At 52.6% G+C, this 27603-nt stretch overlaps 1 protein-coding gene across 1 annotated transcript in view; it reads right to left on the bottom strand.

Moving 5' to 3' along the window:
• GRIK3 (glutamate ionotropic receptor kainate type subunit 3) overlaps positions 1 to 20784 on the bottom strand; it is a 231769-nt gene extending 210985 nt beyond the window's left edge. The window contains exon 1 of the mRNA XM_061186776.1: positions 20670 to 20784. Within this exon, the coding sequence (XP_061042759.1) occupies positions 20670 to 20784 (115 nt within the window). The remainder of the gene's footprint in view (positions 1 to 20669) is intronic.
• Positions 20785 to 27603: the final 6819 nt, after the last annotated feature.

Genomic DNA, 27603 nt, shown 5'->3' with positions numbered 1-27603 from the left:
GGAGTCTGGATTTGGGGGGATAATCCATAGACCCAAAGCACATCGCAGCAGTCAGAAGGCAAAGCCAGCCCCAAATACCAGGAAAGTAAGCACCCCCATTTAGTCCAGAACTTAATCCACTTGTACAGAAAGCTGGAGGTTCTGCAAAGAAAACATCTCCCAAAAGAATCTGAAGCTTCCCGTTGTCACCTGGCGCCAGGGGGCCGACGGAATAATGAGATCTCAGGATCTGGGTGAGGGGAATTTACAGACACTATTCTAACTCTCCCTCTGACAGCCACTCCTGACAACGTCCACAGGGGACTCCCAGACAGCCCACACTCTCACTGTAGGTGCCCCCACCCAAGGCCTGGCCAGCGCGAGGGTGACCAGCACCCCATGCCTGCCTGGGTTGGGGGCGCATCCTCTCCCCTCTATCCCCATTCTCCCCCAAACCCCACCAAGCAGAAGTGGCAGCTTCGCAGAGCCTCCTACTTTGCATCCCACCTCAGAGCCTGGAGGGGGATGGGAAACGGCATATGTCTGTGTGGCCTATTATCCAGGCCCAATTAGTTGCTGGGACTGTGTCGGAGTGATGGGCCTGTGGCCACTGCGAGCGCTGCATGGAGCGAACAAGGACAGAGGTTGTTAAAATCCTCCGGCAGAGCTCTGATGCCCGCACCATGTCCTGGCGCCTCAAAGACATCGTAAAGCGAAGGAACCACAGCAGATTTCCCTCTTGGCCCAGGTTAACTTAACTCTGGGTGATGCTACCCTAGAGATACACAGCACCAGCTCGTGGAGCCAGGTGTCAAAAGAAGGAAGAAGCAGGAGCATCCTAAACGTGTCACTGTGCGCAAGGGGTGGAGGTTTCCCACCCGGTTCCATCCCATCTGTGACTCTGGAATTCAGTTAGATTTGTTGGGCACTTATTAATTGCTTACTGTGGGCGTTGCTTGGGGCAGCTGCTGGGAATACACAGGGAATGGAGCTGGAGCCAGGCAGACGGGTGTTCAAATCCCAGTGGCGACACTGTCACTTACTGAAGGGGTGCCCTCATCCCACTACGGCTGAGATCCCATCCCTGGAAAATGGGGAAAAGTACACCCACCTTAGGGCTATCGTGAGGGTTAAAAAGAGATGGGGGGAAAAAAAAGAAAAAAGAAAAGAAAAAAGAGACAGAAAAGGGCTCAATGAACAATAGCTGCTTTTAGCATGTTAAATAAGAATGAGATAAGGTCCTTGTCTTTGAGAAGCTCCTGGTCCAGGGGACACAGTGCCTGCAGGAGCCAAAAGGAAACATAACGTGAAGTAGGGCTGATGAGACAGAAACATTCGAAATAAACGGCCCTCTTTGTCTTCTGTTTACTCCTGATAATAAACACACAGGTACACAAAACATTTTACTTTTTCTTCTTAACTCTACTGCAAGAAAAAGGGCACCATGCACGACACTCAATGGCCCTGGCATAGGGGAGGCACGCTAAGGAGAGGTGGCGGCTGTGACGTGTGGGGAAAAGAACCTGGAAATCCACCAACCTGGATTTTGCATAAAACATCCCCACTTTTGAATGCTGGCTAACTCACTTAAAAAACTAATGGAACTTGCAATTAAATTGATGGACAGTGAGGGCAGAGCCTAGAAACAGAGTTCAGAAAGAGAATTCCTTGAATTCCAGGCCACAGAGTTTGTCTTCAAGAGTGTAAACTATCAGAAGGTGTTGTAGTTTTAATAACAAGATTTGAAAAAAGTCAGAGGCAAATACAAGAGGTCTACAAGCCTCAACATTATAAGCCTTGGGGTCATGAGGGAGAAGAGTGGGGAAGTAGGTATTTCTGCACTGATAAAGGGGGCTAGAGCAAGGCTCCGGGGAGGCTTACGGACGGTTGTAACCCACTGCCTGGGTGCATCAGAGGAGGCTTTCTGGAAGAGGTGAGACTTACAATAGCACATGAAGTATGAAAGAAAAAGAGAAAGAAGAAACTCAGCAAGAGGCCAAAGAAGGGAGGGCACAGATGGGGAGCACAGAATAGAAGCACGGGCGTCAGAAACAGCCCTACCTGCCTTGAGTTGGTAATGGTTCTGCAGGTGAAGTGGTTTCTGTCTGGCCGGGTGAAGGGAGGGGTCTGCCAGTGGCTGGGGACTGGGCGGAGCCAACCACAGTGTGAAGACCTGAAGGATGGGGGTCTTGTAATCCACCCTCGCTGCCCAAAGAGGGGGTACTGAGGGCCGTCCTTGTATTACTTGCAGCTGCCAGGAAAGGGCACCCGGGGGGGCCAGAGAACCCAGGTGCCCTGGCTAGAGGAATGGGGGATGGGCTACGTGCATGAGAAAGGGGAGGGACTGGGCTAAGAAAGTCCTGGGCTAGAGGAACGGGAGCCAGAGATCCTCAGGGACTGAGAGGGCTGGGTAGAGCCCTGTCCCAAGCTGGTTTCCCTACCCAGCCCACTCACCCCATTTTCTGCCCAAATCTGTATAAAGAGATTCAATAAATACTCCTGAGTACCTACTATGAACTGGGCACTCTGACAGGTCTCTATGTCCATTATTTAAAATAACATCAGCAATCATGACGATGATGATGATGTGATGATGATATCGGCCAGCATCTATGGAATGCTTCCTCTGTGTGCATCACCCCAGGTTCTGCTTCCTCATCTACAAGGTGAGGATAAAGTCTTTACCTCTTACATTTGCTGCATTAAGTGACTGAATGCCTGGAAGATGTTTAGCACAGTGTCTGGCACATTGTAAGCCTTCGAGGGGAGGGATCGCTATTATTATTTTCATGAAAATAGTAACATTTCCTCAGCACAGAGTGCTGGAAGCAGAGCCCAGTCAGATCTGCGCAGGGCTGCCACTCCCACCCCTGCTGCCACAGTCCTAGGTATCAGTGACCCCCGCACCTGTCCTGCAGGCTGAGGTCTCCCTCCTCCCACCACATCTGCCAAGGAAAAGGAGGGCAGCTCCACCCTCAGTGGGAGAAGGGGTTTCAGCTCAGCCACAGGGAAGCTCCTGGCCCCTTGGAGGCTTCTAAGGGAAAAGCCAAGATCAGACAGAGCCCATTTCTCGAGTCTCCCTGCCAGGCTGTCAGGGAGACCAAAGACTGCCTGAAGGCCCGGCCGGGCAGAGGCTACGAGGGGAGCAGCCACCACCAAGCCCTGAGGAGTGCTCGCTGCCTCCAGGAGACACAACACGCCTAGGGTTTTCTGGTCAAACCAGGGAACCATGAAATGGGGCTGGAGGCCCAGCTGAGCTCGCAGACCGCGGATGTGGCATCCATCGATGGAGAACTCCGGAAACAGATGCGTGGCCCCGGGAAGGGTGGCTCATGCCCATCGTGGCCTGGCCTCCAGTGCTCGGGCCTGGGGCAAAGGGGATGCCCAGGCTTCTGGGGAGAGCCCTGGACCAGGAAACAGGACATCTATTCTTTAACCAACCCTCCATGCTACATGGTCCTGTCCTTTCTTACCTAGACTATTTAATCAGCTTCCTAATGCCTGTCCGCCTGCCCTCAGCTTCCAATCTTACACCTGCAGTCACATCACACAGCCACTAGGATGACTTTTCAAAGCTACAATCTGCTTTTGTTGCTCCCCTTCATAAAGTCCTCAATGGCTCCCTAGTGCCCTGGGGCTAAAGTTCAGCCTCCTTACCTTGGGTTATCCAGCCTTCCATACCCCGCCCCGACTCAGGCCTTATTTTTCTAACATGCCCTCTGTTTGCTCCACTCACATCAGACTTGCTTGAGTTTTTTAAACACTAGTTTTAAACATAGGAAATTGCTGATATTTGACCATGTTTCACCTCCAAAGCTCATGGAGTTTCAACTTAACACAACTGTCTGTGCCTTGGGCGTTTGTACGTGCTGTTCCCTCTGCCTAGAACATACCTCTCACGCCTCCCCACCGCCATCACCTAACCACCGCTTTCTCTTCCCTCAGGTCTCAGCACAAATGTCACTTCCTTGGGGCAGCCCTTCCTGATGCTCCCCTGGCAGCCTGCACGTCCCTCTGCAACACACTTTGAGCTCGTAATGACTCTTTTTTTTAAAATTTTATTTATTTATTTTTTATATAGCAGGTTCTTATTAGTTATCTATTTTATACATGTTACTGTATATATGTCAATCCCAATCTCCCAGTTCATCCCACCACCACCCCCTCCCGACTTTCCTCCCTTGGTGTCCATACGTTTGTTCTCTACATCTGTGTCTACTTCTGCCTTGCAGATTGGTTCATCTGTACCATTTTTCTAGATTCCACATATATGTGTTAATATACGGTATTTGTTTTTCTCTTTCTGACTTACTTCACTCTGTATGAGAGTCTCTAGGTCCATCCACGTCTCTACAAATGACCCAATTTTGTTCCTTTTCATGGCTGAGTAATATTCCATTGTATATATGTACCACATCTTCTTTATCCATTTGTCTGTCGATGGGCATTTAGGTTGCTTCCATGACCTGGCTATTGTAAATAGTGCTTCAATGAACATTGGGGTGCATGTGTCTTTTTGAATTATGGTTTTCTCTGGGTATATGCCCAGTAGTGGGATTGCTGGGTCATATGATAATTCTATTCTTAGTTTTTTAAGGAACCTCCCTACTGTTTTCCATAGTGGCTGTATCAATTTACATTCCCACCAACAGTGCAAGAGGGTTCCCTTTTCTCCACACCCTCACCAGCATTTGTTGTCTGTAGATTTTCTAATGATGCCCATTCTAACTGGTGCGAGGTGATAGCTTCGTAATGACTCTCTGATGTCTGTCTTTCGCTAGATTGCAAGCTCCATGAGGCCAGGATCACGCCTGTCTTGCTCACCCTGCAGTCCTGGCAGCTCACAGAGGGCTGGCATACAGCATGTGCCCAGAAAAGGCTCACTGCAACGTGTGAGAACGACCAACTGCACGTGTGAACCAGAGGACGAAACTCTACCTCGACCAGCTGTGTGACCTCAGACCATCCATCTCCCTCAGACATCAGTTTCTACATCTGCAAGAAATGGTCACCATCCCTACGTCAGAGAGACGTGCAGATTAAGTGACATCGGGCATGCCAGTGTATTTGGCATTATACTGCTCATAAATGTTGATGGGCCCTCCCTGGAGCTGGCTGCAGCCACCAGGTTCCTTTCTGACCCAAGGGCACTGCCAAGGGATGAACTGCTGTAGAAGACATGCAGGGAAGGGTCTGACTTTAAGAATATTCTTTGCAGCAACCATGCTGAGCTCAGCCTTAATGGAGTTTATGTAATGCAGAGCAGGCACAGTCCTGGTCTTTTAGGGAACTCAGAAAGCCCCAATTTTTATAGCATCTCTAACTGCACAGTTGAGGATGCCTAGAATTTCACATAGTGAAAGGAATTCAGAGCCCCTCTGAAACATCCCAGGCCAATCTGTTCTTGAACATCTCCCATAGCAAGAAGTTCACTATGCCCAAGGTATCTCACTTAATCTTCAAAGATCACTGACTACAAGACAGCTGGTGTTGAACCAAATTCTGCCTTCTTGGACCATAACCCAACTGGCCCCAATTCTCTCCTGGGACCTATAGGATCAGGTTTGCCCCCTCTTCTATGCTGCAGTCCTCAAAGACTGAGAGATGAGATAACCCCTCCTGACTTCATGTCTCCAACCTCTGGTCTTTGAGCATCCTCTCTGGCACTCAGTCTCCATACCTGTAGGATGGGAACAGCACATACCACACCTTACTCCTCTTTGGGTGGGGCTAAGACTGATGAGGAGAAAGAATTAGCATCTTTGCTCAAAGAGTGAGGCTGGGCTTCCCTAGTGGCGCAGTGGTTGAGAATCTGCCTGCCAATGCAGGGGACACGGGTTCGAGCCCTGGTCTGGGAAGATCCCACATGCCGTGGAGCGGCTAGGCCCGTGAGCCACAATTACTGAGCCTGCGCGTCTGGAGCCTGTGCTCCGCAACAAGAGAGACCGCGATAGTGAGAGGCCCGCGCACCGCAATGAAGAGTGGCTCCCGCTCGCCGCAACTAGAGAAAGCCCTCGCACAGAAACGAAGACCCAACACAGCCATAAATAAATAAATAAATAAATAAATAAAATTTAAAAAAAAAAAAAAAAAAAAAAAAAAAAAGAGTGAGGCTGCAGGAGCTCCACCCCCTCCTTACTACAGGCCTCAGATCCAGATCTGGGGACCACATTAGCTCCTGGAAAAAGCTGCCTTCTGCTGGGTGACTCAGGCTCAAAGGCTGTCCACTCCCCCCAGCCTCTGGGAGAAATTGATGCCTCCACTGATAGATCACGCCCATGGATTAGGTAGATAAAGAAATTGATTATTCCATAAATCACTGTCTCCATGAAAAAACAGTCCCAATTTTTTAAAAAAGAAAATATTGTAAATCTGTCCAAACCCATGTGAGTGAAAGCGCAGCCATTTCAGCTTAATTGTCTGAGAGCTTCTTTGCTACAGCCCCAGGAAAAAAAAGCCCCGAAGCTACTAGCTCCCAATGATCTTACTCTGTAGATGTTTCCTCCAAATCCCATGAATGGCCAATGTCACATCATGGATGAGATGGCTTTACACAGCAGCAGGAAGACTCTGAATTGGCCAGAAAGAAGAACTTTCTCACCAAGGAGACAGAATCGTATCCTTTGGAAACATGAAAAATTGGATACTAACCCCTGTTAACCTTTTCCTTCCTACTTACACATGTACCCACGCTATCTAGGAAAGTTAAGTCAGTTCTACCAAGAGACCAAGAACTGGCCAAAATGAACCTTGGGTGGGGCTTGAGGATGGGGTATGACAGCTCAGGGGTGAAAAAACTCTCAGAACAATATAAATGATGAAATGATTTAGGAGCAAGGGCAAGAACAAGGGCAGGAGTGAAGGGTGAAAGGGAAGAGATGTGGCTTCCCAGCTGGCTCTACTGTGTGATTTTTACCTTGTCTCTTTTCTTCTCTGAGCCTCAGTACTCCCCCCCAGAACACAGGAGAACAAGGAAGATCTAAGTGCAGGGCTCTAGCCTGAACTATATGAACCTAACTGTTCAAGGAACCATGGCTATCACTTAAGGTCACCTATTTGGACCTACCATGAGGCCATTCAGATGCCACCAGGTCCAGAGATGCTGAGCCATCCCCCCAGACCCCCGCAATCCCCTGCCCTGTGTACTCTGCAGTACACAGAGCGGGCGATCCAGAAATGTTTGGTGAATCAATGAGTCAGCCCAGAGACCATGTGAAAAAGACAGGAAATAAACACTAAATTACAAGCAGCATAAAAATAGCCACATTTCCAAAGCAGATTTTTCTGATTCTGAGAATCCAAGCAGGAGCAGCAAAAACCCCAATCCCCTCTCACTAAGATGTCTCAATCCAGGGTCCCCGGAGTAGCCTTACTCTGTACATACCATAGCCCACGTCTTTCCTGCCCAATCCAGATCTTTCTATCTGCAGTATGACTTCAAGGTGCCATCTTGCCTCCTAAATCCTGGGAGCCCATTTACCTAAGCCTCCCTTCTTGTTCAGAGGCCAATGCCAATTCATCAGACTCTATCTTTCTAATGCTCTCAGCCTCCTATGCCCTTGGCTTCGAGTCCAGGTGTTTCAGCCACTCTCAGTACCCCAGGGATGGACAAAACTCCCCCTTTCTCTGAGGTATGCTGAGGTCACTCATGGCGTGACTCTCCTGGCTGGGAGAGACCTTTGTCAACACGCAGCCCGATCACAAGGCTTCTCAGACACATCCAGGTGGTGGAGCACCTGCTTTTGCTGGGGTTCTTTGGGGAATGCCACAAAGCTGTGACACATTTAATTCCCATCACCTGAACGAGGAGTAATTTTATTTACTAGCAGAAAATATGGCTCTATTATAGGTATGCACGGCTCCATGATTCAGGAAATAATAACACACAAAATACTTTTAAGAAATCACATTTAGCAGGATAAAAATACATAACATAAGCCTACTTACCAAATGCAATGTGAAAGATGATGCTGACAAGCTGAGCAAAGATGCTTGGTATCAGGTGTGATACTTGACGATGGAATGTTCCCTCATTTTGTCCTCTGCTACTGCTCCCTAGCAGACAAGCCATACAAGGCACCAAAGGTTTAAGAACAATTATGTGGGAGAAAAAAAAAAAAGGAGAAAATTCTATCCATTCACTCCATTTTCTTTTACTGTGAGCTACTCGATTTGAACGACCACAAATAATAGTTCTTACTAGCCTACTGTGTACCTGTTCAACACCTCAGTCTGGTTTACGAACAGCAAAGTCCTAGAGGAATAGCATTTGGAAAAAGAATGCCTGTTTAGCAAGACCTTACAATAACCACATCGCCTCTACTGTAAGAATCAGCATGCAGGTGGCGCCCACTCACTACCCCAGGGCCCGGCTGCTCTCCGTGGTGCTGAACGCAGAGGTTGGGGTGGACCTTAATTTCCCTGCCACTCCCAGCACTACACAGGGTGTTATCATTATCTACGAGCTTTTATAAACACATATGAATGTGATTTGTATTTCTCCCTCAATGTGAAATAGAGGTTTTGTAGGTCTGTTTTGCCACACTGAAAAATCTAGTCTCTTAAGACTGCAAATTTAAAGCTTCAAATGTGTGCAGATTGGTGTGTGTGTAATAGGAAAGTGGATGTGATTTTCTTAATACACTGGGGGTGGGTCAGGGACCCATGTTTTCATCTGATTTTTCCATGGCTCACCAAGGGATGTGGCACAAGTCACTTCCCCTTTTCATTCCTCAGTCTCCCAACCCGTGAGAGAAAAGAGTGGGGCAGGTACTGTACTCCTGTAGTTCTGACATTCGGAGTGCCTCCGCTTGTGTGCTGGTTCTTCCACGGACTCAGAGACTGTCAAACAGGATGAGCTTGCCTGGCCTCCTCCAGCACAGGAAGATATTCTGGATCCAGAGGAAGAGACAAGGCTCAGCTTCTCTGGTAAGAAGCCAGGGATTCAATCTCTCTGCTCAACTCTCCCCCAGCCCTCAGTCCCCATGGACCAGCCATAACTAAACCTGAGAGTTCACCCATATTTTATTTACTGATTCGATGTTACGAGACAAGTAAAATAGACGGCTGTCACCTCTATTAAACTGGGCAGGAAAAATGGCCATGTAGGCAACAGGCTCTTTCTGATTATAATGTGTCACCTGTTTCCTTGGGGAGGGAAGCAAGAAAGGGGAGGTCCTAGTCTCAGGGGAGAGCCCAGTCCTGTCATGTTCAGGAGGGGAAGCTCGGTGCTCCCCTGCAAACCTGTCCCACCCCCACTCTCAGCTACACAAATTCTGTAGACAGGTCAGCCCAGTCAGCCGGGAATTGGGACCATCACTTAAGCCCTCAGTTTCCCCACTGATCCAAAGTAAAGTCACTGTAGTCACTCATCAGCCTTGGGATAAAGAATGGCTGTTAAGCCCCACTTTGGGAAGCTTGTGCCTGAGAAACAACCCTTCCATTGGTCGTCTCTTACAAGTACACAAACACACACACACGCACACGTTCACACTCGCTAAACCCACTGTGGATGGCGTTTATGCTCCCAGGGTTAAATGGCCCAGGCTGACTGTCTATACAGCCTGACTCTCCAGGTTAACTGTCAACACCTCACTTGACACAAACCTGTCATGTAAACCTGTTGTCTACACATCCTGGCAGGATCCAGTGATGTGGCGTAAACAGGAAAAGGAGAAGCCTGACCTATGGCTGGTGGTAGCACAAGTGGCACAGCTACAGTTCTGCTTGGAAGCTAACTGAGTGACCCGTCTGTTGAGGATGGAACCGCAGAAGTTCTCTTCCGTGGTTCAGTTCCCAGAGGCAGCAGCAGAGATGCTGAGGGGCAAATGGGAAGGAGAGAGGGAAGAGGTCAGAAAAGACAGGAGGATCATGGTCTTTTCTTTCGCCTCTTCTTGAAGTCGACAGCTTGTGCCTCTCTCGAGAAGAGAATCATCATGATATGAACCAGACAATGGATATAAAGACGAGTTCTAGGCCTGAGAAAGAAAGGCCCACTCCCCTAAACACTCCAGCTCTGCCCAGTAGACCTCACGGGAGAGGTCTTGGCATAGAAGGTGCTGAACTGATGGAGCAGAGCACCACCATGGACAGCATTAGGACACTGACTTCACAGAAGAATCTAACAATGTTCTTTCATGAAATCCTTGTTGACAACATGGAAAAAGTGTTGAGCTGAATGAGGAGGTTGTTAGGTGGACTTATATTCAAATGACTGTATGTATCAAGGCATTCATTGATTTAACAGATAGTTATTAATCACCTACTGTGTGCCACACACGATGCTAGATGCATTGGGAAAGTGGTGAATAAGCCAGCTGTGGTCCACGCTTGTCTCTAAGATTCTCTAAGAGAGCTTCTCTCTAAGGTAACCAAGAAGTACAATTCAGTAAGCGCTATGACAAAGGAAGTTCAGGGTGCTGTGGTGACTCACAGAAGGAGGTGGGAGTCAAGAAAGGCTTCCTGGAGGAAAATACATGTTTGCTGAGACCTGAGGTGTAACTAGAAGTCAGCCAGAAAGAAAAGCAAGAGCAGAGGCCAAGTGTGAGGGAAGGCACGGTGCTTTCTGGGGACTTGGATGTTTGGTACAGAGGAGCAGAGAGAGTGTGTGAGGCAAGGAGGGACAGTGCATGAGTCTGGAGATGCCAACCACGGCAGGTCATAAAGGGCCTGAAAGCACGAGGAACCCAGTGGGATTTCAAAGCTGGTTAAAGTGTAGGGTAGTGGATCTAAGACCACTGAATAAAGCCAACAGACTCTGACATTGGTCATTTCCTGCCTCACGTGTTGATGGCAGGGATGGCTGAAGTGAGGGAAGGCATGCTCATCCCAGGCTCAGATGGCACGAAGCATGCCAGACAACAGAAAGGAAGCCACAAAAGCTCCACTGTCCAGATCTGTGGTTCCCAACCTCAACCATACTGCAGGCCAATAACCACTTACTTCTCTATCACAGACCCCTGGAGCAGGCCGAGGAGGAAGAAGAGGGTGAAATCCATGCCCACCTCCCAAGGATGGATAGATGGGAACAGGCTTTGGTGGTCCAGAAACAAAGAGCAAGAAAAACTGCCTGAAGGTTCAATGATAGGATTTACCAGGGATAAATGACAGGTCTTGCCTTCAGGCTCAAAAGATCAACTGCCAAAGAGAGGATGAGAGAAGTGATAGATCGGCAGCGGTGCCTGTGTAAAAGACCTTGTGATCTCATGAGACCACCAGCCCAGTATAAATCAACAGAGTGAAACGGCTGCAGAAAAGCCTGAGATAATCTGGGGGTGTATAAGTAGACACCAATGCTGGGATGTGAGAAGAGGATGAGTTTACTGTTTTTAATACATAAGCAGGACTGTGGTTAGCTCTGGACACCATGCTGAAAGAAATGGTTATCTTTAGTCCAGAGAAATGCCTTTACATTTCTGTAGGGTTGCACTGTGGGACAGGGTGCAAATCCAAACCAGAATCAGGGGGCGGGGTAAGCATAACATAAGAGCAATGGATAACATTTACTGAGTGCTTACCATGGCTGTAGTCTAAACATATTATGTTATTAACTCATTTAATTCTTACAAAAACCCCGTAAGGCAGGTATTATTATTATCATTAGAAATTAAATAATTTGCCCAAGATCACACAGGTGGGAAATGATGCAGGCAGCCCTCAAACTCAGGCTGTTGGATTCCAGAACCTGTGAGCTTATCCACAATGTTAGATTGCTAAAATGTATTCAGAACTTCCTTTGGGCCAGTCATGTTAATTCTCAATTCTCTTCATGATCCCATGAAGTCAAATCTATTACTATCCCCATTTTACAGGTGAGGAAATCTAGGCTTAGAGAAGTTAGGTGACTTACCCAAAGTGACACAGCCTGGAAGGAAGGAATGAGAGCTCAAACTCAAGACAGATGGATTTCAGAACCTATACTCTCAACGTCCAAGTCATACTGCCTTCCCCAGAACTGCAGGAAAACCAATTTTAGGGGAAATTTTGCAACAAAGATTGGAGTGGGCCCATACATGTGCAATAGAGAACAAAGCACGGTTGAAAAGTGGTGAGTTTCCTGTTACAGGTGGTATTCAATCAGAGACTAGATATCCACCTATGGGGGGCAGGGGGGGGGTCCTCCAGTGACTTAGAACAGTGGTACTTAAAGTGTAGTCCTCAGACGAGCAGCCTCAGCATTACCTGGGAACCTATTAAAATGAAAATTCTCAGGCCTCACCCAGACCCACTGAATCAGAAGCTCTGGGGGTGGGACCCAGCAGTCTGTAGTTTACTGAGCACCCCAGGTGATTCCGATGCATGTTAATGTTGGAGAAGCAGAGGCCTAGACTGACCCCTGGGGTTCTTTTCAGCGTGGATTCTGTGAGTCTTCACCATAGACAGGAAATGTGATGCCTGGAGTCCTGGGAAGGCCTTGGCTCCCTGCTCCTGCTTTTCCGCCCAATTGGGCAGGCTTTTTGGAATAGCATATTTCAGTTCTGCAAAGCAGATGCAGGAAGGCTTTGCAGAAGTCTCTCTCGTTCCTATATTTAAAGAGCTCATCCCTGCAGTGGTTCTGAGAACTCTATAAACCCCCTTCCATCGCAGCCTGTCTGCATCAGTCCCTTTAATAGCACAAGACTTAATTGTCTCCTATGGATTGGAACCCTCTTCACACAAACTGGAATCTTAGCTCCATCTCCCTCCTCTTTTTCCCTCTGCCTTCCTTAACCACCATTCAGCATAGCACCAAAGGATTTGAAGTGGAAGCTGCCACTCCCCCCCCCCCATATCACTCCATCTCATTATCTCCGATCTGTTAAGATCACCATGGGGACTCTCTCCTCCCCCGCTTTTGTGGCCTCATTACCTGGTGTCTCCCAGCAGAGTCTATCCCCTGGGGCCCAGGCTCCAGCTGCAGACCCTCTCTGCACTGGCTTGCTCTGGAAGCACGCTTGGACTCCACATCCAAGAGGACTGGTCAGGACTCCCTGGACCAGTCCCTCAAGAGCATCCCATAACCAGGGTCTTCCCAGCTCTGCATACATGCAAAACACATTTCAGTGAAAACACTGCAAATGTAGGGAGGGACCAACACCCCGTGGGCTTCAGGTGTGTGATGAATAACAGGCCAGGAGGAGTCTGGGAGCTTCTGGACATATAGGAGCATCCTCAGAAGAGCACCCCTCTTGCTCCCTAGCATGGCAGGTAACTGTCACAGGCTGCCGGAGACATCCATTCCACTGCTGGCCATATGGGTATGTGAGAAATGGGCATATACCATGTACTGAGCTGCATGGGGTACTGATCACAAGGTTGGCACAAGGCAGAGGGTATATAAGCAGCAGATAGCCTCAGAGCTCAGAGTCTGATGGCGGAGACACAGCCTCCACTGTTGGGGAATCCTTTTTCTCCTAACATTTATTATCAGGCACTGTGCAAAGAGCTTTAGATACTTTATCTCCTTTAATCCTCACGACAACCCTGTGAAGACCCTATAAGGTTCAACCATATGAAATTTTTATAGGTCAGATATGGTTTGACCTATAAACCATAGCTGAATATGGTTTAACCCAATATTAATATTTCTTCCTTGTGGATGAGGAAATGGAGGCTCGGAGGTGAAGTGACTTGCCCAAGGTCACACAGCTAGCACGTTAGACTCCCACTCAAACTCAGATCCACCACATTTCATCAAACCCGAGACACAGCATCATGTTTTAAGGTGCCAAAAAAAATCACAGACTGATTTCGGAGATGTGAAAATGTGGGGCAAAGAGTCAATCTTAGAATCAGTGAAATATATTTTTTGACTCCAAAAACTTCTTTACTAGAGAAAGCCCTGGACATACCCACAAGTATAGCTACAGCCAAGGCCAGTGAGCATTAGTGAACAAAGTACAAAGGTCAAAGGAAGCAAGGAGAGGAACGTGGGAACCCGAGCTTTGTGGGGAGGGGAGAGCCTGGCTGTCGCTGAGGTAGCGTGGACCCTGCCGGTAATTCCGAAGGAAATAAACCAAGGTGAGGTGGGGGCGAGTGCTCAGGGGCCCAGCAGCTATGAAATGTGGCTGAAGGGAAACAAAAGCAAAATCAGAATGACCTGTTGTCCTCAAACCTACTGCCCTTGCCCTCAATCCAGTCTTCTCCCCTCTCTCAATCACACTCAATTGGGATTTGGTGTCTGGAGCACAAAGAGAAGCAGAAGAAAACAGGGACTTCAGAACAAACACAGGTGCTAATAGGTACAGGCCAGTGAGGGACCTGGGGCACAAAATTTAAGGAGGTGCTCACTGTCACGTTCAGTCATGCAAGAGCAGGGTCACCACTTGACAGCCTCCTTAAATCCTGCTCCCCGGCCGCCTTCCTCACCTCATCCCAGTCCCGCCCTGTGCTGGTGTCAGACTCCTCTCCTCCAACAAAAACAAGAAGAAATGCTGATATTTGAACAGCATTTAAGCTTTTTTGAAATGACATCCCATCTATTTGACTCCGTGAGGCAGGAAGTCTCATCCCCATTTTACAGATGGGGAAACTGAGGCCCTGGAAAATAACACGACCCCTCCAATCGTGCTTGTTCCGAATCTGTCACTTCTGTGGGCACTCTGAGCAGTGCAGTTTCCCCACTTCGAGAACAGGTCAGTCCCTGCAGCCACCATAACCCAGTCTCCCTGTGCCCCCTGGAAGAAGGAACAAGGTGTAGGAGAAGGGTAGGCGTGGGTTTTCCTCTGCTCTTGCAGACGTGGCATGGGGAAGGGGGGACTGGGCAGCTCTTGCACCCAGGTCCCCACATCCAACCCACAGTGTCTGTGGGACAGCCAACACATATTCCTGGGCCCAGTGTCAGAGGACCTTACCCTCCTATTGTCCACCAGTCTCAATTCACAGCAATGCAGGCTCTATTTAGAAGGCTGGAATGTGACTCTTGCATAAAAATAAAATGACCATAAAACCTATTAGCCTGGAAAGGATGTTGGAGGGGAGATGGGACTGGGAAGGAAGGGAGGACAGGAACTAATTTGCTGACCACCTTCTCTGGCCAGGCCACTAGCTGAAGAGGATGGAGGGAGACACAGACACAGGGCCCTGGGGTTTCCTCAAGGCTCTGATGATGTCTTTGAGGACAGCCTGGTGGCTGCCAGGGTGACATGTAGGCTGGAGTTTCCAGAGTAGAGGGATTCCTGTGGGTGGACTGACCACAACCAAGGGAGAGTCCAACCTTTATTTCGGGCTCAGATTAAAGTGTTAGGCAGAGTCCAGACGCCCGGACAAGGTGAGGTGTAGTCAATGTACGGATGTGCGTTGCACACGCGGGAGGGGTGGGAAAGGTCATCCATACCTTTCCTCTACAGGAAGCATATCTGCCACTTGGTCCTTCAGCAAGGACAGTCTGACGCTGAAAACCGGCACTGGTAGGGTTAAATGTTGCAAAGCCCATACAGCCCAGGCCTCTGAGGCCGCACTCAGCACCCAGAACCATGGGGGGAAGGGGCGTTGCACTCAGCGCCTATGAAAGTCAGTGCTTCCCATCTTCCGACTACACAGACAGTTAAAAGCACAGGATCTGGGGTCAGGCTGGTGGGAATTCTTATCCTGCATCCACCACTCACTGGCCACGTGATCCTGGGCAAGTGACCTCACCAAGCTTAGTTTCCTCATCTGCAAAATGAGGATAATGTCTGCAGGGTGTTTGTGAAGTCTAAACCAGATGGTGAGAAAAAAAAAAAATGCGACAGCTACGTTACCAGTCACTGTTTGAAAAGCACAGTCGCTGGCAGCTAGTAAGTGCTCAATAAACCAGGACCATTGCATTGCGGTTGTGTGTTGTTCTCCTATTTTGATTTCGCTCCAGACCCAGGTGGGGTCCCAGGCAGGAGACGCACGGCCACCTCAGCACAGGCACACTGCCCCCTGGCGCTGCTGCTGGGGAATCAGCGCCTGCGAGAAGAGCTATTCCAGCCAACAAGTCCAAGGCCTGTCTGCACCAGGCCCGCCCCTGGCCCAGCTGTCCATCCAAAGCTCCTCGGGAGGACAAGCCAGGGCCTGCTGGGGGCAGGCCCCAGAGGAAGGGCCCTGCTGCTGGAGTTTCAGTCCTCTCTGCTGCCAGGCAGGGCCTGGGGAGCCCAGGGCTCCTCTCTGCCGCTGCCCAGCTGAGGGGGAACATCAGCTCTCTTGGTTCCCTCTGGAGGGTCCTGAGCAAGCAAGGCAGGGCGCAGGCGGAAGCAGCAGGAGGCAGAGGCCGGGGCAGCTGGCAGCCTGGACGAAGCCTGGCCTCAGCGGATCAGAAACCGTCCCAGCGGTGGAGCACAACCGGGTCTTCCCCTAAAAGAGCGCCCCAAGCAGCCCTGAGCCTCCTCTGCATACGACCTTGCACGCCCCCACCGCCGAGGACGGGGTTGTTCTTGTACCCATAGGGCATCTGTGCCTCCCCCCTCCCCACGGAGGCGGCTCTGTTTCCTGGGGCAGGGACACGGGGCCTGTGGGAACGTGGGGACTCACCTAGCCGTGAAACCTACAATGGCACTGACAGGGAGGCTCACAGGCCCCACGAAGGGTCCTAAAAGCAGCCAAGCAGCCTTGCGTTTTGAAGGGTGGGACGAAGAGCGGCTCCTCAGAGCCCTTTGGAAAGAGCACAGTGGGCTGGACCTCTGAAGTCAGCTGTCATGCCGGCAGCAGGGGGATGCGAGTGACCTTGGAAGGGCCTGGTCGGGACACTGTGCTGGCTCACCCCGCATCCACCACCTCGAAAAACCCCAGATCATCCTGACGTCAAAAGACTGTTTAGCGCAGTGCAAGGCAGGCATCAAGAAGATATTAAACTCCAGCTCGAGAAGGAGGGAAGCCCGGGCTGACAGGAGCAGCTGGGCTAGAAAGTGGAGGCAGAAATTCCTGAAGTTAATGCTTTCTAAGGCCCCTCGGGCCACTCCCAGGTCTTGTCTGAAGCTATTTGCTTCCGGGGAGGAAAACCCTATTGATCTTCATTCAGCGCCTGTCTGCTCAACACGGCTGGCGGGATGTTTCAGCGCATCACCAGTCACTGTGAGAAATTTCTCATTGTTTTACGCATAGCAGCTCCCAAACTCAGGAGACGAACGTTCAGGACCATTTGGATGAACCGATCGCAGGAGATGCAGACAGGGCTGACTTGGGAACTCTGGGGGAGGGGACCTCACGCCCCTGGGACAGACTGCAGTACCTGCTACCCCGCGCCACCCCCCTCCTCCACCCCCGCCCCCAGCCCAGGCTCAGAGCCTCGAAACTCTTTTGCTCTGTCTGTAGATGCTCGGAGGGTCCAGTGCTGAGCTAGCCTGTCCCTCCCGCCTCCCACCCCTCCACACACACCTGCTTTATGTCTCTGCAGTCCTTTGGCCCTGAACCTCCCCCGCTGGCTGGCTAGAGATCACCATCGTCCACTCGAGCTCCCCAGCTACCGCCCCCACTGTCTGGTTCCCTTTTCAAATTCCAGGCTGGCCCTCTATCCTACAGTATGCATGTAACACGAGGGACCATCTAGCCGTGAAACCTACTACGGCACTGACAGTCCCCAGCAGCCTGCACTAAAGGGAACTTTGAAACCACAGAATATCCCCAGCCATCACGGCCAACTCAATAGTTTACAGATGGGAAAACTGAGGCCCCAGGTTGGTGGGAGAGTGTGATTTGACCAAGATGGCTCAGGAAATTGGTGGAAGGCAGAGCAGAAAACCCAGGTCTCCTGGCTCCCAGCCCAGGGCCCCTCCACTTCAGCTTCTAGGTCACGTAACCAGGAAATCCAGGTCCCCACATGAGGCCACTGAAGCACTGAGAGGACCCATGCATTAAGCTGCTTTCTGTGAGTTAAGACTAGGATCCATCTGAACAATAATAACGATGATAATAATAATAAAATGCTGAACAATATGCCTTGAAAGCCTTCAATAAGCAACACTTGATAACCACACGCAGAATACATCTTCCACATATTCATATAAAATAATCAATGATCATTTTTTTCCTGCAGACTACAATCCAATTACTCTCTCTCCCTCGCTCTCTTCCTTACTCTCCTTTGTTACTTGCAAACCATCCAAGCAATCAATGCCTTGACCTCTCCCTCTGATAGACACAATTACAAAAAGACAGAGCAATGCAATTCATCTATTCAAGACGGATTGTTTGAACACTCTGCACACTGCTGAGCTATCCATCTCCTTGTCTAAGAGGAAATTTCAGCCCCCAAAAAAAGGCACAAAGAGAGGGAGCGGGTACGCTGCTCCCCAGCCCAGAGAGCCCCTCGCACACCTGCAGGAAACCCCTCTCCCAGGCTGGTGCTAGGCGACGCCTGCCTGCTGGAGAAGGATTCGGCTGTCAGCGCAGCCAGCTCAGGCACCAGTATTGGGAACCAGAAGCACCCAGCACACACTGGAGCCCAATTTCCAAGGCCTCAATTCCTGCGGCCCTAGCCAGAGCCCTGAGATCCCAGGGGTGGGGAGAGAGAGAAAAAGGGAGATGGCATCAGGCCCAGCCAAGATGCTGTGTTTGGGTTTCAGCATGAGATTCTCTCTGTGTGTGTCTCTCTCTGTGCCACGTCCACTGTAGCCCCTGGCTCCAGCTGAGACTCCAGCCTGTGCTCAGAAGGACAGAAGTTCAGCTCCCCAGGAAGCTCCAGAGAAGCCCAGGGGCCTCAGAGCCTTCCCATCCTCCATCCAAGCTGGCACAGCTCCGGCAGTCACATTCGGCATCGGCACAACACCCCAGTCCTCGGGCTGGGAATCAAATGGGGCAGGGCTCTTGGATATAAATGGCTTGGGCCAACATGCTAATTAATCCTGGGGCTTAATACGAAGATTAGAAGAGAGGAGGGCTTTGCCATCCTTAATTGCATTATTACACGGTGAACCCAAGAAAGGGCGGGCAGGCTTCGGGCTTCCCCTCAGGGCAGTGAGGAGTCCCCCAGTGCAAGTCAATTTCACAGTAAGAGGGAGCGGGTGAGGATACATCATCCTGCCCCTCCTCAGCTCAGCCTTCCAGGGCTTCCCTCACCTGCTCCTTCTCTTCCTGGGCCCCCAAAGACTGCCACCCCTGACGCTGGGCTAGGAGCATGCCCATCCCACCCCTGTGGAGGAAGGACCACGGAAGAGGGACCTGCAATGCATGGGCTGGGTGCATAGCACCTTTTGGGTGCCCCTCTTTTCTCCCAAGGGCACCCTACCATGCAGGCCCACAAAAAAAACAGAGGGAAAGAAGCAGGGAATAAAGGAAGAACTAGCCCACTACTAAGGGGCTGCTTGCTCCTGGAATGGTGACCAAACTGGGCGCTGGGGCAGGCAAAGGTGCAGAGATAGAAGAGATATTTTTGTCTTGCCAGGAGCAGACTGGGCTGCAAAGGGTTAAGCCTGGTCGCGAGGGCTGTCCCCAGAGTCGGGTGCCTGGATTCCTCTGCCTCCAATGTCTGCCTGCCAGGGTCCTGGGCATAAACGGAAAGACCCCAGCGTGGGCAGAGCTGAGGACTGTGCTCTAGCCTCGTCCAGATGTCCAGTTCAAGAGGATCTGGAATCCAGGAGAAAGACAGGTTTCTGACTGCCTCCTAGGAAATCCTCAAGTACGGAAACCAAGCTCGACATTGGTTCCCAACACCCCCTCACGGTACTGGCAGCCCAGAGTCCGTGCCTAGATTAGAGCCACTGGGGAGGAAGGTGGCCCTGGCTCAGCAGAGCTCTGGCCTCCTTGTGCCAGATGCTGGTGGTGGCGCCTCGCGAACCCAGGCGGCCCAGGTCTCCGGCCTGGTGGCGGGCGCAGGGCCTGCGTGGCGGAAGCTCCCGCGTGGCCAGGCCAGGCCCAGCCCTGGCGGTCTCGGGCCTGGGACACTCGGAGGCATCCCGCACAGCCCGGAGCGCTGTCTACAGGATGCCTCAACAAAGTTAAAGCCCCGAGTAAGAGACTCTGGCGAGAAGAGACGCGGGGACGCCAGAGCCCCAGAACGCCGCACGCAGCTCCGCCGGCCGCCGCCAGCTGCGGAGGGATTTCGGCTAACTTTAAAATCCACTCGCATTGCTCTTCCTGGCTGCACTGGGCGGGCTCCGTCGTTCCCTTCCGCCTGCCTGCGCTGCCCCGGGCGGAGGAGAGGCCTCGGCCGCGACGGATGGCTGGAGCGACCGGCGGGGGCCGCCCCTCCCCTGCCCCGCGCCACGGGGCTGGCTGAACGGGGGCCACCGAGGCCGAGGGCAGCCACCGGGAGAGGAGACCGGCCGCCCTTGTCATGCGAAGCCGGATCCTGCGTCCCCGCCGCGGCCGCTCGAGCCCTGCCCCAGGTGGGGGCGAGGGGCCCTCGGGGAACGAGGAAGGAAGAGAAGTTGGCGCCTTCCCCAGGGTTCCCGCTTCGCGGAGAAGCCGGGTCCCAGAACTCGGTCTGCGGCCGGTCCTGCTGGCACTGGCCGGGAAATGCTCCCGCGACTCGGGCTGGGACCGGAACGCTTCGCTACACTCCGCCAGCTCTGGCCTCCCAGGAGCGCGCCAAGGGCCCCTTGCCCGCCGCACCTCGGCTACCTCCTCTCCAATAAGTAAGGCCCATGACCCCGGCTTTGGAACTTTGTCCTCACCGGGACGAGCTCCTGGTGGTCACCCGGCCCCGGCAGCGCGGAGAGAGGGTGGGAAATCTCTTGGGATCGCGTACCGTGGCCCCCCGTTCCCGCCCCCGCCCGGGCGCACGGAGACCCCCGGTTCCGGGGAGCCCTTACCGATCCGGATGACGTGGGGCATCCCGCGCGAGTCCGGGATCCAGAAGGCGCACACGAGGAGCCCGGCCCAGTATTCCCAAACCAGACTCCGGAGGCGCCGCCAGGGAGCGGTCATCGTTGGGCGCCGCCGAGCGTGCCCGGGGCGCGTCCGTGGCGGGCTCCCTGGGGCGGCAGCTCTAGGCGCGGGCGCGCAGCAGCCCCCGAGGCGCCGCCTGGCCCAGCAGCCCGGCTCCCGAGCGCCGCTGCGAGTGGGGGGCGCCCCGCGGCGCCGCGCACATCTTACTGGGGGGCCGCCCCGCCGGCGCCCGCCCAGCCCGGCTGCCGCCCACTGGCCCCCAGCGAGCGAGACTCCTGGGTTCCGCCCGGGCTCCTTTCGGACTCGGCTGCGGCTTGCGTCGGCTCGGCTCGCGCGCGGGCTCCCACCTGCCCCGGCTGCCGGGCGCTGGCGGGCTGGCTGCACGCGTCTCCGGCCGCTCCTCCTCCAGCCGCCGCGGATGCTATCGCCCGGGCTCGCACAAAGCCCCGGAGTGGAGTTGCACGCGCGCACACTCTCCCTCCCCGCCCCCTCCCCCGCGCCCTGCCTCCCGCCTCCCGCGCCGCCCGTCGCCCGCGCTTCCTCCGCGCACTCCCCCGCGCACACACACTTCACACTCACACCCGCCGAGGCGTACACCCGCGAGCTCACACCTGGGCGGGGAAGGGTACCCGGGACCCGGTTTGGGGAGACGTCCGGAGAACGAGGACTCTCCTCGCTTCCCAGACGTCCGCATCCGCCCTGCCGCCCCCAGTCCCTTCGACTGCGAGGGCATGGAGCCTGGGAGCCGGGCGTGGAGCACGAGAGCTGGCACCGCGAGCTGGGAGACGGCGGCAGCCTAGCGGCCTGACCAGCTGGAAGAGACGCGCCCGCAGGGAGCGGAGAGACCTGGAGCCTGCCGTCTGCGGAGTCTCGCCTTCCAGCTCTCACGCAGCCGTCGCTGGCTGGACGGCGGCGGCCGGAGACTGACCCAGGAACCGGTTTCCCTCCCTAAACCCATCCCTCGTGGAAGCAGAGTTAGAGTTGGGGCTGGGACTCAGGGGAGACGGAATTCAACGCGGATTGTCCACGCTGGGCTAGGGGAGCTGCAGGAGCTGGTAGGGGTTGGAGAGCCCAGGCCAGACCCTCCGCTGTGGAAAGCAGGACTGGACCATGCACCACAACTACAGGGGCTTGGGAGGAAGATGGCTAAATCCTTAGATACAGAGGGGCGGCTGAGATGCACGCTGGTACTTCCCGTCCCTCTTCTTCAACTCTGCAGGAGGGGCTGGCCCCCTCCCCCATTTCTCCTGAGAAAGAATAAAGAGAAACTATAATTTTCCGTGGGGTAGAGCAGGACCCGTGGGGGAGCAAAATAGAAAGGGTTAAAAAAAAACTTGTTTATTAGCAATAATAAATTTTTTTTTCAAGTGGCGCTGGGTGTTGAGGGAAGGGAAGGGCTGTGGAGCGAGTCTGGAGCAGGAGGCGTCGAAATACGCAGTTAGACGAGTTTAATGACCTTTTTGACAGAGACAAAGTGGTGCCGATACAGTAGATAAATAAACGGATCTGTCACCGGGCAGCGGCTAGGCTGTGTGTGAATTTATTTTTCTCATTTAAATAATTTGATCTATTCCATCATTCCAATCTCTCCCATTTGCCAGCTGTCTGGTAAAAGCATGGCCCCCAACATCTGAAAAGCAAATCTTTAATTTTCTTACAAATAGACTATGAGTCGGCCTCTATGTGGCCTGTTCATTTCCCGGTCTTTTCTTTCCCTCCCTATCCAGGCATAAGAGACTATGGCATTGTGTGGGGATGTGAATATTGCAGCATGGCCAATCCTGCTGATTGCGGGGGGACTCCCTCCCACCTGAAATGGAGGCAACTATGGCTGTGGAAGGAGCAAGAGGGGAGATTCCCAAGGATCTCCTCTCAAAAAGGGAAAGAGGTGTGCTGCTCTCGAGGGCACCCCGAAAGATCCGCCAGCAGATGGAGGTTACCATTTTTTTTTTGCCAGACTTTGGGCCTTCCTCATCCTCAAGCAGGAGTGGTTGGTTTCCCAAACAGCCACTGAAAAATGTTGCCCAGGGGACCAGAGGGAAGGACATGCAGACCAGAGCCAGAGAAGCAGCAGCTGCCACCTCCTGATAGAGAGTAACGGGCCCCAGTGGGCACCGGCAAGGAGGAAGTGCAGGAGGAGGGAGCAGAAGCGCCCCCCACCCCCCGCCAGGATAAAGCTGAAGGAGCCTCTTCGTTCAAGAGTAGACACCCCATCCCCATCACTTATCAGCTTCCACAGCTGGTTTAGTTGCTCCAAGGAACCAAAAAGTCCAGGCTGTTCACTAAGGAAGAAAATTCCAGTGCCCTGATAGGGAAATGGAATTGGCAGGATCTGAACTCAAGGCAAAGGATGCAAGGCTAAAAAGGCATCACCAGCAATGCCCAAGGATGGTTAGGGGCTGGGTAAGGGGGGGAGAGCCTGGATGCTAGGTCTGTATTGGTTATCCTGCAGGCAGCCTCTTGGCATGAGAGGCTTGTTCCTCTGCAGGTAACAAGTGGCCTGGTGGAGAAACGGAAGAGCAGAGGGGTAGAGGTGTGACTCCAGGGAATGGGCAGATCTGCACCCCAGACCAGAACCAGGGAAAGGCCAGTGGGAGAGAGGGATGAAGGGTGGGGAGGAAGAGGAGGAGGAGCAGCCGCCTCCAAAAACGCCAAGAAAGAGAGTGGCGCCGGAGAAGTGAATGGAGGAAGGCAGAGGAGCAATCTGAGGGTCCCAGGGCGTGAGAGTGTGGCCCTGTCACCTGCAGCCCCCTCAGCACCCCCAGCGAAACAGCATCGGCGGGCCCTTGCTCCTGTTGCATCCCACGGTGGGTGGGAGTTAGCCAGCCCTGCGGAGGGAGGCTTTCCTCTGCTGCCACGTTGGCTGCATTGGGAAAAGCCTCCAGCTGCAGAGGCAGTGGGGCTCAGTCCGCAGGCCTGGCTGCCCAGCTGGAACCGTGGGGTCAAAGGGAAGCCGGCTTCCCCCAGCCGAGGACAGGGCCTTATTCTGGACCTAGCTGCAAGTCATTTTGTAACACAGAGGTCTCCCCAAGCTGACAGCAGCCTGCTCCCTCCCAGTCGGGGGAGGATGGGAGGCATTACGACAAAAACATTGGCAATGATAATAATGACCACTAGTACTTATTACATGTTTTCTGTGTTCCAGATGATGTACCACTCAGCATACCTTATATGCATCCCTTCATCCAACCATCTCACAGCCCTCTGTGATAGGATCTGGGTGATTTTTGCATTTTACAGTTGAAGACTCCGAGCCTTAGAGAGGTTGAGAGGTCCAAAGTCACACAGCTAGTGTGTGACCCTTCTCCTCCCCCTCCCTCTCCCTCCCTCCCTTCCTTCCTTCCTCCTTCCTCCTCACTCCTTCCTTCCTCCCTCTAATTGGTCATCACTGCCAGGCTCTGTGAGTGGGGAGCTAGGGTCCCCATGCGGGCCTATCTGCATCCTAAGCTTGCAGGCCTGACCCTTGTCCTATCCCACCTGGGCTAAGCAGGGGACAGGCTCTAGCAGAAGATCCTCATCACCTCTGCTGGAGACCCACTGGGGCTTCTGGCTGCTTGTAGAAACGCTAAGGGTGGAATAGGATTTGTGTCCTTTACTAGAACAAACTGGGGAACTCGGTTGTCCCCAGCTCGTGAGGAGGAACCCGCAGACCTCTCTTCCCGCCATCGTGCACCTCTCGGGCTGCCTTGCCTCCAGCAGGCAGCAGGGCTGGCACGATCTCAAGCTGCATCTCCGGGGATTGGGAGCCACCAATCCCAGCTTCTCGAATTGTTGGTAAACAAGTCTACCCACCAGCCAGGCCTCCGCTCCTCACTCCCCCTCGAGGCAGTCAGAGCCGGATTTATGGGGCCTCCCAACCTCATTCAGACTAATGAAGCTTTTCATTCCAAAATAAAAGGGGCCACTGTCTGAAAGGACAAGTTCTCCCACACTTCATTAACATCCCCCAAAACGTCTGAGCTGGCCCAAGTCGCTGCCAGCGAGATTCATGTCTCCCACCGGCTCACAGGTGGGGATGGGAGAGGAAGAAACCCTAGGCTGCTGGCCCCCTCCCAGCCCCTCCCGAAGCTCCACCCCTGCTTCTGCCGGGTGGGAGGGGGCCCCCAGTGATGGCCAAGCCGGCTCATTTGGAAGAGTCCCCTGTGTGTGTGTTTTGTTTAGACTGATCCACTCCAACTCTCAATCCCCTCACAATCACGGTGAGTGATGAGGCCCTGGGCTCGAGTTACCGAGATTCATGATCTCCGCTTCCCCAGGAAACCACCGAACACAGGCATATGGTTGCTGAGTGCAGATTCCTAGGACTTGAGTGCCCTCTGCTGAAGCCTGCCTACCTTCATCTCCCTTCAGACTGCCCGGCGGGCAGGCTGCTGGCGGGGGCTGGACACTGAAGCCGGGGCTCTCGCCACTCCCCTAAGTGGCAGCTACACAGCAGCCCGGTGCCAGTGCGCCCTCAGAGGGCCCTGGTGAGAATGGGGGGAGAAACTACCTCGCCCCCATCTCACCCTGGAGGGCAGCCGGGACAAAAAGCTGCCAGCCCTCGCCTGATCTTTGTCACCTGCCTGAGCAGGAGGCGGGGGCGGGAGAGGCCTTCCTCATACCCACTCTTTGCTTAACAGCACCCTCTCCTCAGCAAAGTTCATCCATGCCAACCACAAGAGCTGAGCCTTGGCCCTTCTCAGGACACTGGGACCTGCCTCTTCACCCAGGGACGGGGACCCTTTCATCATCCTGGGGCCTTTGTCCCTCCTCCCTGTCCCAAGAAGGAAGAAGCACAGCAGCGGCCGGCTGCCACCTGAGCAAGCCCTGTGAGGGTTGCATCACCTTAAATTTTTGTCAACAGTCAAGCAAGTTCATTCCCACTGAAGTCAATTACTGTGTTTGTTGTCAGCTTAACCCGCTGCTGCGAGTTATTTCTCAGCAGTGAGGGGGAAGGGTAGACAAGCCACCAGAGATCTGTTATTTTCCTGACATCTGCATTTCAATAGTTTGGGTGCAGTTCTGGTGGAGAAGTAAATGCTAAGGCAATCCTGTTTGTATCTATACATAATGGAACAGTCTCCAACGGTTCGGAAGCCGAGGGGGTTCTGCTGCTGCAGGGGGAGGGGAGGAGGGGAGAACTGCCCGTGAAACCATCACCTCCCGGGTCCGTGGGCCGCGGTACCAAGGGTAGGGGTGAGAGTCACTTGCTCACTCACTGGAGTCATTCAGTCATTTCCTGATTAATTTATTCATGGGATCCCTCTGTCATTCACTAGACATACCTGCAGCCACACTAATTCATTCATTTGTTCATAGGGTCATGCACTCAGTCATTCACTCTTTATTGATTCATTTACTCAGTCCCTTACCCATTCCTCCTCCCATCCATTCATTCAGTCATTCCTAATTCATTCAACCACCTAATGACTCTTTCACTCATTCATCCATCTATTCAATCTTTTGCTTAATTATTTGCTCACCTATTCCCTCACTCATTTGCACATTCATCCCTCACTCATTCATTCACTCACACTTACCCACTCACTTATTCACTTATTCATTCATTCATTTACTTAGTCATCTACCCTTCCATCAGTCACTCAGTTGGTCACTCACCCAGTCATGTACTCAGCCCTTTGCTCAATCACCCACTCACTCACTCAAAGACTCACACATTCATCCACTCACTCACTCACTCATTAACTCTGCCATTCATGCGCTGCCTCCCCCCCCCCCAGACTGGACAGACACTGCCTGCTTCTCTCGCCCTCAGCCTTCAGCCTGAACATCAGATACCATCCAACCTCATGGCACAGCCCAGGGCACCCCAGCACTGCACTGAGCTCCCCAGTCAGCCACCCAGGCTTCATGGCCCCTTCAGAGCACCCAGCTCTCATATCATCTGCTTTATCATGAAATTCAGCAACCTTCAGGATTCAGCTGACCTACCTGACCCTGGAGATGGTCTGGGCATTTGACTTGCTAGCAAAGACCAAGGCCCAGAAAGCCCCAGAGCCAGGGTCTAATGATGGATGTCATATTAGAGGTGCCCCATGATACTACCACACCGAGCCAGAAGCCACACTGGCTTCCAGTCACATGATCTCTTTGTCCTTGAAACAACCAAAAGATGAAGAAATGGGCTTAGAGGAACCAAATAACTTGCCCACAGAGAACTAGCTGGGGTTGGGGGTGGGGCAGAAGCAGGGATGTACTTGGCTCAGAGTGATGGGGTAGGGGGATAGATGAGCAATTGAATGATGGGAGACTAAGTGAATGCATGAACGAATAAGTGAGAGAAAACAGATGAATGAACAAGTGAATGAATGAATGAACGAATGACCCGTGCCCAACAAATAAGCGGCAAAACTGAGCTTCTGACTCAAGTTTCTGACTCCAAGTCCAGTGCTCTCTCAGCTGCTTGACACCCCGCTCCCGCACCCTGACCTTATAGGGTGTAGTAAGAGGCAGGGGTTAGAGGGGGAGGTGGGACAAAAGTAGAGCATAAGTCGGGCAACGGTAGATTTTTCTGGAGAAGTACCTCCTTTGGAGGCTGTGGCGAGCAGTTCTGTCTGCACCTGTCCCCCCGCGGGCAGGAAGCTGCCATCATCCCTCCTCAGAGAGCGAGAGACAGAGTGAAATGCGAAAATCCAATCACTGAGCGGTAAGAAAATAAACAAGTGAACTTCTCCAAGTTTGCCAGACTTCCCTGCCCGAGGCCAGCTTAATTAAAGTTGATGTAGAATTTTAAAGTGGGAAAATAATTAGGGCAAGTGGTAGAAAAGAGAAAGGAAAGAAAACATTGTTTTGTTTTGTGTTTTGCTCGCTCTTAATTATGCCACAGACTGTCTCTCCCGTGGATACCATCCCAAGTCC

Source organism: Eubalaena glacialis, chromosome 3 (assembly GCF_028564815.1).
Source record: "Eubalaena glacialis isolate mEubGla1 chromosome 3, mEubGla1.1.hap2.+ XY, whole genome shotgun sequence".
Classification (NCBI taxonomy): domain Eukaryota; kingdom Metazoa; phylum Chordata; class Mammalia; order Artiodactyla; family Balaenidae; genus Eubalaena; species Eubalaena glacialis.
Note: the sequence above shows the minus strand (reverse complement) of the source record. Positions and strands in the feature narration are given on the sequence as shown.